This window comes from Microcebus murinus, chromosome 2 (assembly GCF_040939455.1).
Source record: "Microcebus murinus isolate Inina chromosome 2, M.murinus_Inina_mat1.0, whole genome shotgun sequence".
NCBI classification, from domain to species: domain Eukaryota; kingdom Metazoa; phylum Chordata; class Mammalia; order Primates; family Cheirogaleidae; genus Microcebus; species Microcebus murinus.
This window is the reverse complement of record NC_134105.1, coordinates 117,440,188-117,454,325: the sequence shown is the minus strand read 5'-3', so window position 1 is coordinate 117,454,325 and position 14,138 is coordinate 117,440,188. Positions and strand designations below refer to the sequence as shown.

Here is a 14,138-nt window from a genome sequence, read left to right as displayed (position 1 = left end):
ATAAAATGTACCATGTAAATTATTTTAAAGCATATATAATTCAGTGTATGTTGCAAAGTATATAATTTTATATAAGTATAATTATTATCTAGTTCCTGAATTTTTCCATCACCTTAAGTACAAACCTTCTGCCTGTGAAGCAGTCACTCATACCACCTCATCCTCCCTACTTGCAGCCTCTGGTAACCACAAAACTGCTTTTAATCTCTAAGGATTTTTCTATCTATTCTGTTATTTCACATAATATGTGAATATGGAATCACATAATATGTAGCTTTTTGTGTCTGGCTTCTTTCACTTAGTATAATGTTTTTAAGGTTTATCCATGTTGTAGCATATATCAGACTTCATTCCTTTTTTGGCTGAGTAATATGATATTGTACAACCACACCAAATTTTGTTTATTCATTTGTCTGTTGATGGACATCTGAGTTGTTTCCATTCTTTGGCTACTATAGATTTTGCTGCAATGAACACTTGTGTACAAGTTTTTGTTTTTCTTCTTAAGTATGCCCTACAAATGTGTACAAGTTTTTGTTTGAACACCTGGTTTAAATTCTTTTGAATTTTGAATTCTTTGATTGCTAGGCCATATGATAATTCTATATTTAACTTGTTGAAGAATCACTAAACTCTTCCCTGGACTTTTATTTTTGCATTATTGAGTTCATAGCATGTATATTGTGTTCAGTAACTCATTTGTTGTTTTAAGTACTTGGTTTATAGATTAATTCCAAGAATTGAAAATAAATAATATGATGTCATTGTGAATAAGTAAAATTGTTTAATGTGTAGGCATGCTCATTTTGGTTATGTTTTCTTTGGGCATATACATGTCTTTTCCACTCTTTTTGAGAATAAGTTCTCATCTGTACCCTGAATTATCTATTTTTGATAGTGATTTTTTTCTCTTTATCTAACTTTTTCCGTCTCTTTTCCTTGGAGATTTTTCCCAAATGTCACAAATTGTGGGTTATCTCTTCCTATTTAAGAATGCGATGCTTCCTGATGGGGTTTTGTGTGTAATTGAGGCTTGATACCTGGTCTACTTTGCATTAGACTGGCTAACAGGGAGACTGGGGTCATGCTGAAGTGTAGCTAAACAGAATGCAAGATTCTTTTCTCAGGGAACTTAGTGATGGTTTTGAAAGAAGAAAGTCTGAAAATTTTGTTGGCCAATGTGTGTCAAAGGAAATGGGAGGCAACGCAGATTCTTCTGTATACACTTGCAATGAGTCCATTTAATCAGTGCATGTGTTTCAGCCCTCCTTTGACTCCCACTCTTCATATTAATGGGCTTTCCAAGCTCCACTGTCTCGAGGGCTCCCCCGGACAAACCGCCTCCCTTTTCAGCTGTCCCCAGCCTAATGGTCATGGTCATGCCATTCAGACCCCCTGCTAGGCTTTATCAGTTACCATCTATTCTGTCTTCTAGAAGTTTACCCACGTCTCTAGCCCATTGGAAACCCTTCACTAATTCACTTTGTTGCTGTGGATTTATACCTTTGACATTTTTTTTTTTTTTACTATCATTTTGTGAGGAGGAGAGGAGAGGAAGGAGAGGAGATAAATACGTGTGGAGAATTTGTTAGCTTTAGCTGGGACTCCTTCATCCATCTTTAAATGCTGATGTGTCAAAGGAATGAAGCTAGGAAGTATCTTTTTCTGTTAATGCTATGACATGCTTAGCTCCCATTTCTTTGCCTATTGAAAATTAAATAGTTTAATTGAAGGAACAAATATTCTTTGAGTGTAGGAGTGACATAGGTCATGGGAGGGGAATTATCACTTTAAAAAATGTTTCTGACAGAATACAAATGATAGTCAAGATTGTTCAATAGGACCAGGGTCTCTGACACTCTGGAAGACCTAGGTAAGCATGATTATAAAGAGGAAAGTCTATCCAATGTATGAAAAGTACAGGAGAACAAAATAGGTAGTTATACGTAGTTAGTAAAGGGCAGAACAAATATCCATTGTTTATAATGTGTCAAATACAGAGATACACAAACTAGGCCTGTAGGAATCTCAGCTTTTAACTTGTTAATATATATTTTCAATTCTTTTATTTTATATATTTGTCTCTCCCCCACCACATTAATTTCACTGACTGAAACATCTTTAGAAGACATTATTTTAAAGAGAAAGCTAACTTAGTGAAGTTTTATGCTCCCATGACTGTTAACGAGCTGGTTGATTCTAGCTCTTAGTTTCAATGATCTGGAAAATGCGGATGTACTTCCCCCTGGTGGCATTCAGCGAGCATTGCAGAACAGACTGGTCACCTAAACAAATCTGTTAATAGCTAGCAACCCTCAACTAATAGATGGGAGCCTTCTGCTACATATGTGAATTTCCACATTTATTCTTTCACAGTTAAATGGAGGAATGACTGTTACTATAGCAAAGTTTGTTCACATTTCAAGAGAGAATGAATTGTACTACAGTAATGGAAAGAGAGAAGAGGAAGAGGTAATAGAAGATGAAATTCCAAAATGTCTTATCTGCTACTTGAGTGGCATTCACTAGAATGAATATATATATATATATATATATGCACACACACACACACACATATATATATAGCATAATATATATGCATACAAATACAGAGAGAAGCATGTGAATAGACTCCATTGGCATCAAATACTTGCTGAATGTATAACATGTGTTGGGAACTGTGCAGAAAACAGCCTTGAGTAGTGAACTATACTTAATCTCAAGTCTTGCTTGCAAAATTTTCTATGATGAAACTTCTGGACACTTGAATGAACCATAAAAGATATTTTAGAAGCACAAAGAGACTGTCTTCCCAGATCAGAGAATCACAAGATTAAAGAAGCCACTCAGCCTCTCTTTTGGATCAACACGATGCAAAGAACATCATGGACTGTATTCCGCCATGTAAGTAAATTATGATATGTTCCAAAGACAATTTTTTAAAAAATTCAGATATGTTATAAGGCTGATGTAGTTTTTTTGTCTCAACGTGTCTGGGGACTATTTGTACAAGTAGTAGAAAATGGATACTTAAAGATGGCATTGTGAATGCATGTCTCCCACCCCTTTCACTCATATCTCCTTCTGAAATGACTAAAGCAATCAGATAAGCAAGTAGTAGAGTATGTTTAATAATCACTGTGAAGGATGAGTTGGGAAAGGGAGACTGAATACACAGTCTCCACAAGAGAGAAATATTCACAGATAGAGGTTTCTGGGAAGGCTGGCAATGAGGTCATTCAAAGTACAGACAACCTCAGTAAATATTGGCAATTATGAGACAGTTGTTTCTTTGCCACCTGACAGGCAAAATTAAAATATTGTATAATATCCCAAGGTTTGTGAAGGTATGGGGAATTGGATACTATAATAGTCACAAGAATGCAAATTGGGGAACAATTGTGCATTACTAAACTTTAACCTATCATATTTTTTGATCTGACAATTATTTTTCCAAGCATTTCTAAGCATATACTCACATACTTGCACAAAGATAACCATTTCGTATTGTTTGAGATAGAAAAAATAAAAATATACTTCAATGTCCATCAACTGAAAAATAGCTAAGCAGATCATAATACATCAAAACTATGGGATATACACTGTGCTTGAAAAGTGAAATAAATCTACATGTATTGACATGGAAGTATCTGTAGAACATATTGTTCAGTGAAAAAAGCAAATTGCAGAAGTGTATGTAAAATGCTGTAACTGTAGTAAAGAACACTAAATAATAAAGCTATGTATCTCAGTGTGTGCATGGATGTGCGAGTGTGTGCATAGATGTGTGCATAGAAGGTGGTTTGGCAGGACATACATCCTACTGGCATGGCTAAGGGTGGGGTTGGGATGGAAAGGATAGTAAAGGAAGACTTATACTCTATTGCTATTTAGCATGTTTTACAATGAAAGTACTTGAGAGTTACTCATATGAATTTAAAATAAATAAGATTTTCAAAATAGTTCAGAAAAACAAGAAGGAAGACAAAGACGAATGAATTTATAAAGTTACAAATAATGTTGATTGTGGTTCATAGAGGAGACTCCAGAAAGTCAGCAAGAACCTGGTTTTGACACACTCATACTATTTGTGTAAACATAATACATCTTAATCAATTGTTTGAGAAACTCTCCTCTGATTAACACAAAGTCATGTAGGATAGTGACTCCTTTCCTGATATCCCAACCTACCAGCACAATGATACCAGGCAGGCATTTAGGGCTCTCAAGCTCTCAAGACCCAAGACATGGAAAGCAGCACTATGGAAATGCAGTGTTCAGAATCAGGTGGCATTATTGCACTCTGTGACTTACATGTCCCACGACCTCCCTGGATGCGAAGTGTAACACCCTCCTGATGATCACCATCATTCTCTCTTGCAGGTATGAGTCATCTTCACTCATCCACACAATAATTTCCTGTTGGAAACATAAAAGTCATCTTAGAACCATCATATTTCCATTTCCCAAAGTGCCCTCCTCATCTTCAGCTTCACCAATTCAGGGGTCCATATGGTGTCCCAATTATTTGACACTTAACCAGCTCTGATCTCAAAAATACAAACGGCAAGCCAGTTGTTATCTAGTACGCCACTTCATTTACTATGGTAAATACATCTTAATTTTATTTTATTTAATTCTATTCAACAAGTATTCACTTGACATTCACTATAATAGTCACTTTGTCAGGCATCACGAAAAGTTGACCACAAGGCCATGATGTGATTATCAGCTGTTTTGTCTCCTCTTTTTCTTACAAAGTATGTATTCCCCCCTTTGATTTTTAAATCACAGAATCTGCTTCTCAGCTTTAAAAGACAATTGAAATCTTATCTGATACTGAAATATCATCTTTTCCTAGAATTCCTCTGCAAACTCACTACTCAGAAATATGTTGTCTCATGGTGGGAGAGTACATTACTGTGAGGCAGTTTAGTTAGAAAATTCTGGCAAATTTTAATTCAAATTGGCTTTGCTGTACCTTCTATTTTTTCTAAATCCTCAGAAAGAGGGACATATTTACAGCGTTGGGAAAGGAAGAAAACTGCATTTGCCTCGCATGCCAATCACCATTGACAGACTTCTTAAGGCAATCTGTTGGGGTTCATTGTATTTATGCCAGTAAATGGTTGCCCAGATTTCTTCCCCTTCACTTGCTCCCATTGTGGAAACTGTTCTGCTTCCTAAGGTGGAAGAGTTTCTAAATCTCAGCGGGTTCAAACTCTGCTTTTTCCTTTTCAGGAATGAGGTTACGGCTCTTTTTGTGGATTAGGGGAGTTTTTAGCCATGGTAGGGTAGGTATGGCTACTTACCTTCTTGCCTTCCCCACTTCTTGGTTTCTTATGCCTTTTATATCACTTTGTGCCTGTGTGTACCCATCTATTAGCTCTCACTCTTGAGTGAGGATATTTGGTGTTTGATTTTTCATTCCTGAGACACCTCACTTAGGATAATTGTCTCTGGTTCCATTCATGTTACTGAAAATGACATTTCATTCCTTTTTCTGGCTGAGTAGTACTCCATGGTAGGAATATATATATATATATATATATATATATATATATATATATATCACATTTTCTTTAGCCATTCATGAATTGAAGGGCACTTAGATTGATTAAAAATCTTTGCAATTGTGAACTGTGCTGCAATAAACATTCACATGCAGGTGTCTTTTTGACAAAATGACTTCATTTCCTTGGAAAGATACCCAGCAGTGGGATTGTCGGATTGAATGGTGAATATATTTCTTTGAGGTATCTCCATACTGTTTTCCACACAGGTTGCACTAACGTGAGGTCCAACCAATAGTGTGTAAGTGTTCCTTTCTCTTTGCATCCACACCAGTATCTATTGTTTTTTGACTTTTCAATAATAACCATTCTGATAAGAGTACTGCGGTATCACATTGTAGTTTTAATTTGAATTTCCCTGATGATTAATTATATTGAGTATTCTTTCATGTGTTTTTTGTCCATTTGTCTATCTTCTTTTGAAAAAATTCTGTTCAAATCTTTTTTTTTTGTATTGTTTTTAACTTTTTTTTTTATTTTGGCATATTATGGGGGTACAGATTTTAAGGTTTCAATAAATGCCCATTTCCCCCCCTCCCCCAAAAGTCTGAGTCTCCATCATGACCATCCCCCAGATGGTGCACATCTCACTCATTACGTATGTATATACCCGCCCCCCTCCCCCCTCCCACCTGCCCAATACCCTATTACTGTAGTACCTATGTGTCCACTTGGGTGCTACTCAGTTAATACCAGTTTGCTGGAGAATATATCTGGTGCTTGTTTTTCCATTCTTGGGATACTTCACTTAGTAGTATGGGTTCCAGCTCTAACCAGGAAAATATAAGATGTGCTATTGTGCTCTAAGAAACAATCACCATTGTTTCTTAGAGCTGAATAGTACTCCATGGTATACATTTACCACATTTTATTAATCCATTCTTGGATTGATGGGCACTTGGGCTGTTTCCACAGCCTTGCAATTATGAATTGTGCTGCTATAAACATTCGAGTGCAGGTGTCTTTTTTGTAGAGTGTCATTGGATCATTTGGGTAGATGCCCAGCAATGGGATTGCTGGATCAAATGGTAGATTCACTTGTATCGCTTTAAGGTATCTCCATATTGCTTTCCACAGAGGTTGAGCTAGTTTGCAGTCCCACCAGCAATGTAGGAGTGTTCCTCTCTCTCCGCAACCACGCCAGCATTTATTGTTTGGAGACTTTTTGATAAAGGCCATTCTCACTGGGGTTAAGTGATATCTCATTGTGGTTTTGATTTGCATTTCCCTGATGATTAGAGATGTTGAGCATTTCTTCATATGTTTGTTGGCCATTCTTCTGTCTTCTTTAGAAGAGTTTCTGTTCAAGTCCTTTGCGCACTTTTTAATGGGGTTATTTGATTTTTTCTTCTTAATTTTCGTGAGTTCTAAGTATATTCTAGTTATCAGTCCCTTATCGGATGCATAGGTTGCAAAAATTTTCTCCTATTCTGTAGGTTGTCTTTTTACTTTCATGACTATTTCTTAGGCCTTGCAGAAGCTTTGTAGTTTGATCATGTCCCATTTATTTATTTATTTTTGTTGCTGCTGTGATTGCCTTTGGGGACTTCTTCATAAACTCTTTGCCCAGGCCGATGTCTAGGAGAGTGTTTCCAACTTTTTCCTCTAGAGTTCTAATAGTTTCATACCTTAGGTTTAAGTCTGTTATCCAGCGTGAGTTGGTTTTTGTGAGAGGTGAAAGGTGTGGGTCCTGTTTTAGCCTTCTACAGGTGGCTATCCAGTTTTCCCAGCACCATTTATTGAAGAGGGATTCTTTTCCCCAGCATATGTTTTTGTCTGCTTTGTCAAAGATTAGATGGCTATATGAGGATGGTTTTATATCAGGATTCTCACATTTGTTCCACTGGTCAATATTCCTATTTTTGTGCCAATACCATATTGTTTTAATTACTACAGCTTTGTAGTATAGTTTGATATCTGGCATATTAATGCCTCCCATTTTGTTTTTGTTGCCTAGAATTGCTCTTGATATTCGGGGTCTTCTTTGGTTCCATACGAAGCGTAAAATTATTTTTTCTATATCTGTGAAGAATGCTGATGGGATTTTAATAGGTATTGCATTGAATCTGTAGATCAGTTTGGGTAGTATAGACATTTTGATGATATTGAGTCTGCCGATCCACAAGCATGGTATGGATTTCCATCTGTTTACATCCTCTGCTATTTCCTTCCTCAGTGTTTCATAGTTCTCCCTGTAGAGGTCTTTTACGTCCTTGGTTAAGTATATTCCTAGGTACTTTAATTTCTTTGTTGCTATTGTGAAGGGAATTGAGTCTTTGATTTGGTTCTCAATTAGATAGTTGTTGGCATATATGAATGCCTCTGATTTCTGTGTATTGATTTTGTATCCTGAGACTTTACTAAATTCATTGATCAGTTCCAGGAGTTTCTTGGTTGAATCCTTGGGGTTTTCTAGATACAATATCATATCATCAGCAAACAGTGAGAGTTTGATCTCTTCTGCCCCTATTTGGATACCTTTGATTCCAATTTCCTGTCTGATTGCTGTAGCCAAGACTTCCAGTACTATGTTGAACAGAAGTGGAGATAGAGGGCAGCCTTGTCTGGTTCCAGTTCTAAGTGGGAATGATTTCAATTTTTCCCCATTCAGTTTGATGTTGGCTATGGGTCTGTCATATATGGCTTGTATCATTTTTAGGTATGTCCCTTCTATGCCTATTTTCTTAAGTGTTCGTATCATGAAAGGGTGTTGAATTTTGTCAAAAGCTTTTTCTGCATCTATTGAAAGAATCATGTGGTCTTTGTTTTTGCTTCTGTTTATGTGGTGAATTGCATTTATAGATTTACGTATGTTGAACCATCCCTGCATCCCTGGGATGATGTTCAAGTCTTTTGCCTACTTTTTGATGTGGTTGTTTTTGTTTTTTTTCCTTGCTGATTTGTTTGAGTTCTTTGTAGATTCTGGATATCAGTTCATTGTCAGATGCATAGTTTGTGAATATTTCCTTCCATTCTGTAGGTTGATTTGCCCTGTTGATTATTTCCTTTGCTGTGAAGAAGTTTTCTAATTAAATAAGTCCCATTTATTTATTTTTGCTATTGCTAAATTCGTTTTGGAGTCTTAGTCATAGATTCTTTGCCTAGGCTGATGTCCAAAAGAGGTTTTCCTACATTTTCTTCTAGAATTTTTATGGTTTTATACCTTACATTTAAGTATTTAATCCATCTTGAATTAAGCTTTGTATATATCAAGAGACAGGTATCCTGTTTCATTCTTCTGTATGTGGCTATCCAATTTTGGCAGCACCATTTATTGAGTATGGTTTCCTTTCCCCATTGTATGTTGCTGTCTACTTTGTTGAAGATCAGTTAGTTGTAGGTAGATGATTTTATTTCTGTGTTTTCTATTCTGTTCCATTGGTTTACGCCTCTACTTTCATGCCAGTATAATGCTATTTAGGTTACTATAGCTTTGCAGTATAATTTAAGGTCAGGAAATGTAATACCTACAGATTTGTTCTTTTTACTTGAGATTGTGTTAGCCATTCAGGCTCTTTTTTGGTTTCAAATGATGCTTAGGATTACTTTTTCTAGATCTGTGAAAGATGATGCTGGTATTTTGATAGGGATTTTGTTGAATCTATAAGTCACTTAGGACAGCATGGACATTTTAACAATGTTGATTCTAACCATCTATGAGCATGATATATTATCCATTTGTTTGTGTCATCTGCAATTTCTTTCATCAGTGCTTTGTAGTTCTTGTAGAGGTCCTTAACCTCCTTTGATAAGTATATTATTAGGTATTTTATTTTCTTTGTAGTTATGAATGGTATTGAGTCCTTGATTTGACTTTCTGCCTGACTATTATTAATATATAGAAATGCTATTGATTTGCGTACATTGATTTTATAACCTGATAATTTGCTGAATTTATTTGTAAATTCTAGGAGTCTTTTTGTTGAACTGGATACAAGATCATATCATCAGCAAGTAGGCATAGTTGACCTCCTGCTTCCCCATTTGGATGCCCTTCATTATTCTCCCTTGTATGATTGCTCCAGCTAGGACTTCCAGTACTATGCTAAATAAAAGTGGTGACATCTTTGTTTTGTTCTAGTACTTTTCCCCATTCAGGATAATCTTGGCAATGGGTTTGTCATATATGGCTTTTATGATTTTTAGGTATATTCCTTGTATGCCTAGTTTGTTAAGAGTTTTCATCAGGAAAGAGTGCTTGATTATGCTGAATTCTCTTTCTGCATCTGTTGAGATGATCATATAGTCTCTGTTTTTGCGTTGAATCACATGTAATGATTTTCATATTTTAAAACATGCTTGCATCCATGGGATGAAACCCACTTGATTGTGGTGGAGTTTTTTTTTTTTTTTTATGTGCTGCTTAATTCGGTTTGCTAGTATTTTGTTGAGGATTTTTTCATCTATGTTCATAATGAATATTGGTCTGTAGTTTTCATTTTTTGTTGTGTTCTTTCCTAGCTTTGGTATCAAGATGATGCTGGATTCATAGAATGAGTTAGGGAGGATTCCTTTCTTCTTGATGTTATTGAATAGTTTCTGTAGCATAGGTGGCAGTTTCTCTTTGTAGGTCTGGTAGAATTCAGTTGTGAATCTACCTGGTCCAGGGATTTTTTTGTCGGGAGATTATTATTACTCTTTCAATCTTGTTGCTAATTATTGGTCTGTTCAGGGTTTCTGTTTCTTCCTGATTCAGGTTTGGGAGGTTGTGTGTTACCAAAATTTATCCATTTCCTCTAGGTTTTCTAGTTTATTTTCATAGAGGTTTTCATGGATGATATTTTATATTTCTGTGGTATCAGTTGAAATGTCTTTTTTCATTTCTGATTGAGGTTATTTGAGTCCTTTCTCTTCTATTTCTGGTTAACCTGGTTAGTGGCCTATCAATTTTATTTATCTTTTCAAAGAACCACCTTTTGTTTCATTGCTGCTTTGTATTTGTTTGTTTGTTTATTTTGGTTTCCATTTCATTTAGTTCTCTGAGCTTTGTTATTTCTTGTCTTCTGCTGGCTTTGATTTTGGTTTGTCCTTCTTTTATAATGTTAGTTTGTTGAGATATGACATTAGGTTGTTAATCTGTGATCTTTCTGTCTTTCTGATGTAAGAATTAAAGGATATAAACTTTCTCCTTAGGGATGCCTTCACTGTATCCCATAGGTTTTGAAAGCTTACATCTCCTTTGACATTCAGTTCAAAGAATCATTTTTTTCCTTTTTATTTCATCATCTTATGGGGGTACAAATATTGTTAAGATTACATATATTGCCCTTGCCATTGCTCCCCCACCCCCACCGTCTCAGAGCTTCAAGCGTGTCCACCCTCCAGGTGGTGCGCATCACACTCATTATGTAAGTATACACCCATCCCCTCCTCCCAGTTTTCCCAGCACCATTTATTGAAGAAAGATTCTTTTTCCCATTGTATATTTCTGTCTGCTTTATCAAAGATTAGGTTGCCATATGCTTATGGTTTCATTTCTGGTATCTCAGTTCTATTTCAAACATCGATGCTTCTGTTCTTGTGTTAGTACCAGGCTGATTTAACTATTATTGCTTTATAGTATAGCTTGAAGTCAGGAAGGCTGATGCCTCCCAGTTTGTTCTTTTTACTTAAGATTGCTTTGGCTATATGAAGTTTTTTCTGATTCCATACAAAATGAAGAATTATTTTTTCTAGATCTGTAAAGAATGCTGGTGGTACTTTGATGGGAATTGCATTAATTCTGTAGATCACTTTGGGTAATATTGACATTTTAACAATATTGATTCTACCAATCCATGAACAAGGTAGATTTTTCCATCTGTTTATATCATCTGCAATTTCTTTTTTTAGCATTTCATAGTTCTCCTTGTATAAATATTTCATATGTTTCATTAAATATACTCCTAGATATTTAATTTTCTTTGGAGGGTATTGCCTTTTTTATTTGAGTTTCTGCTTGATGGTTCTTGGCATATATGAATGCTTCTGATTTGTGTATATTGATTTTGTAACCTGAAACTTTACCAAATTCATTTATCAAATCTAGGAATCTCTTGGATGACTCCATGGGGTTTTCTAGGTATAATATCATATCATAAGTGAAGAGCAAGAGTTTGATCTCATCTGCTCCTACTTGGATGCCCTTAATACCCTTCTCTTGCCTGATTGCTATAGCTAGGACTTCCAGCACTATGTTGAATATAAGAGGAGATAGTGGGAATCCTTGTCTAGTTCCGGTTCACAGAGGGAATGACTTCAATTTTTGCCCATTCAGAATGATATTAACAGTGGGTTTGTCATAAATGGATTTGATAAATTTATGGTATGAGCCGTCTATGCCTATTTTGTTAAGAGTTTTTATCATAAAGGTGTGTTGGACTTTGTCAAATGCTTTTTCTGCATCTATTGACAGAATCATATGTGATTCTGTCAAATAATCTTTTGATTTCCATCTTAATTTCCTCATTGACCCAAGGATCATTCAGCAGCAGGTTGTTCATTTCCATGGCTTTGTGTAGATTTGAATGTTTTCCTTGAAATTGATTTCTAGTTTTATTCCACTGTGGTATGAGAATATAAATGCTGTGAGTGTTTTTGAATTTGCTGAGACTTGTTTTGTGACCTAAGATGTGATCAATCTTGAAAAATGTCCTATGTGTTGATGAGAAAAATCTATATTGAGCAGTTTTGGGGTAGAATGTTCTGTAAATGTCTGTTAGGTCCATTTGCACTGGTTGGTATCTACTCTGCTGTTGCATTTATAATGCCCTTTTGAGCATTTCCTGTAGGGTGGGTCTAGTAGTGACAAATTCTTTTAGTGTTTGCTTGTCTGGGAAAGACTTTATTTCTCCTTCATTTATGAAACTTTGTTTAGCAGGTCACAAAATTCTTGGCTGGCAGTTATTCTTTTAAGGAGACTAAAGATAACACCCCATTACTTTCTGGCTTGTAAAGTTTCTCTTATGAAGGCTGCTGTTAGTCTGATGGGTTTTCCTTTGTAAGTTCCTTGACATTTTTGCCTCACAGCTCATAGGAGTTCCTCCTTCATGTTGACTTTGGCCAGTCTCATGACTATAGGGTTGGTAATTCTCTTTTTGTAATGAATTTCCCAAGTGTTTGTTGAACTTCTTGTATTTGGATGTCTAAATCAGGCAAGGGAAGTTTTTCTCAATTATTTCCTCAAATAGGTTTTCCAGGTTTTGTGCTTTTTTTTTTTTCAGCATATTATGGGGGTACAGAGTTTAAGGTTTCAATAAATGCCCATTCCCCCCCCCCCACACACACAAGTCTGAGTCTCCAGCATGACCATCCCCCAGATGGTGCACATCTCACTCATTATGTATGTATATACCCGCCCCCCTCCCCCCTCCCTCCTGCCCAATACCTTATTACTGTAGCACCTATGTGTCCACTTAGGTGCTACTCAGTTAATACCAGTTTGCTGGAGAATATATCTGGTGCTTGTTTTTCCATTCTTGGGATACTTCACTTAGTAGTATGGGTTCCAGCTCTAACCAGGAAAATATAAGATGTGCTATATCACCGTTGTTTCTTAGAGCTGAATAGTACTCCATGGTATACATATACCACATTTTATTAATCCATTCTTGAATTGATGGGCACTTGGGCTGTTTCCACAGCCTTGCGATTATTAATTGTGCTGCTATGAAGATTCGAGTGCAGGTGTCTTTTTTGTAGAGTGTCATTGGATCTTTTGGGTAGATGCCCAGCAATGGGATTGCTGGATCAAATGGTAGATTCACTTGTATCGCTTTAAGGTATCTCCATATTGCTTTCCACAGAGGTTGAACTAGTTTGCAGTCCCACCAGCAGTGTAGGAGTGCTCAATATCATATTACTGTACTACCTATGTGTCCACTTAGGTGATGCTCAGTAAATACCAGTTTGCTGGTGAATATATGTGGTGCTTGTTTTTCCATTCTTGGGATACTTCACTTAGTAGTATGGGTTCCTGCTCTAACCAGGAAAATATAAGATGTGCTATATCACCATTGTTTCTTAGTGCTGAATAGTACTCCATGGTATACATATACCACATTTTATTAATCCATTCTTGGATGGATGGGCACTTGGATTGTTTCCACAGCCTTACAATTATGAATTGTGCTGCTATAAACATTCGAGTGCAGGTGTCTTTTTTGTAGAGTGTCATTGGATCTTTTGGGTAGATGCCCACAATGGGATTGCTGGATCAAATGGTAGATTCACTTGTATTGCTTGAAGGTATCTCCATATTGCTTTCCACAGAGGTTGAACTAGTTTGCAGACCCACCAGCAGTGTAGGAGTGTTCCTCTCTCTCCGCAACCACGCCAGCATTTATTGTTTGGAGATTTTTTGATAAAGGCCATTCTCACTGGAGTTAAGTGATATCTCATTGTGGTTTTGATTTGCATTTCCCTGATGATTAGAGATGTTGAGCATTTTTTCATGTTTGTTGGCCATTCTTCTGTCTTCTTTAGAAGAGTTTCTGTTCAAGTCCTTTGCCCACTTTTTAATAGGGTTATTTGATTTTTTCTTGCTGATTTTCATGAGTTCTAAGTATATTCTAGTTATCAGCCCCT

The 14,138-nt window shown here is 36.3% G+C and overlaps 1 protein-coding gene across 1 annotated transcript in view; it reads right to left on the bottom strand.

Moving 5' to 3' along the window:
* Nucleotides 1–14,138, bottom strand: part of MROH9 (maestro heat like repeat family member 9) — a 97,354-nt gene that overhangs the window by 64,798 nt on the left and 18,418 nt on the right. Inside the window, 1 exon segment of the mRNA XM_076010452.1 lies at nucleotides 4,315–4,419. Coding sequence (XP_075866567.1) covers nucleotides 4,315–4,419 — 105 coding nt within the window.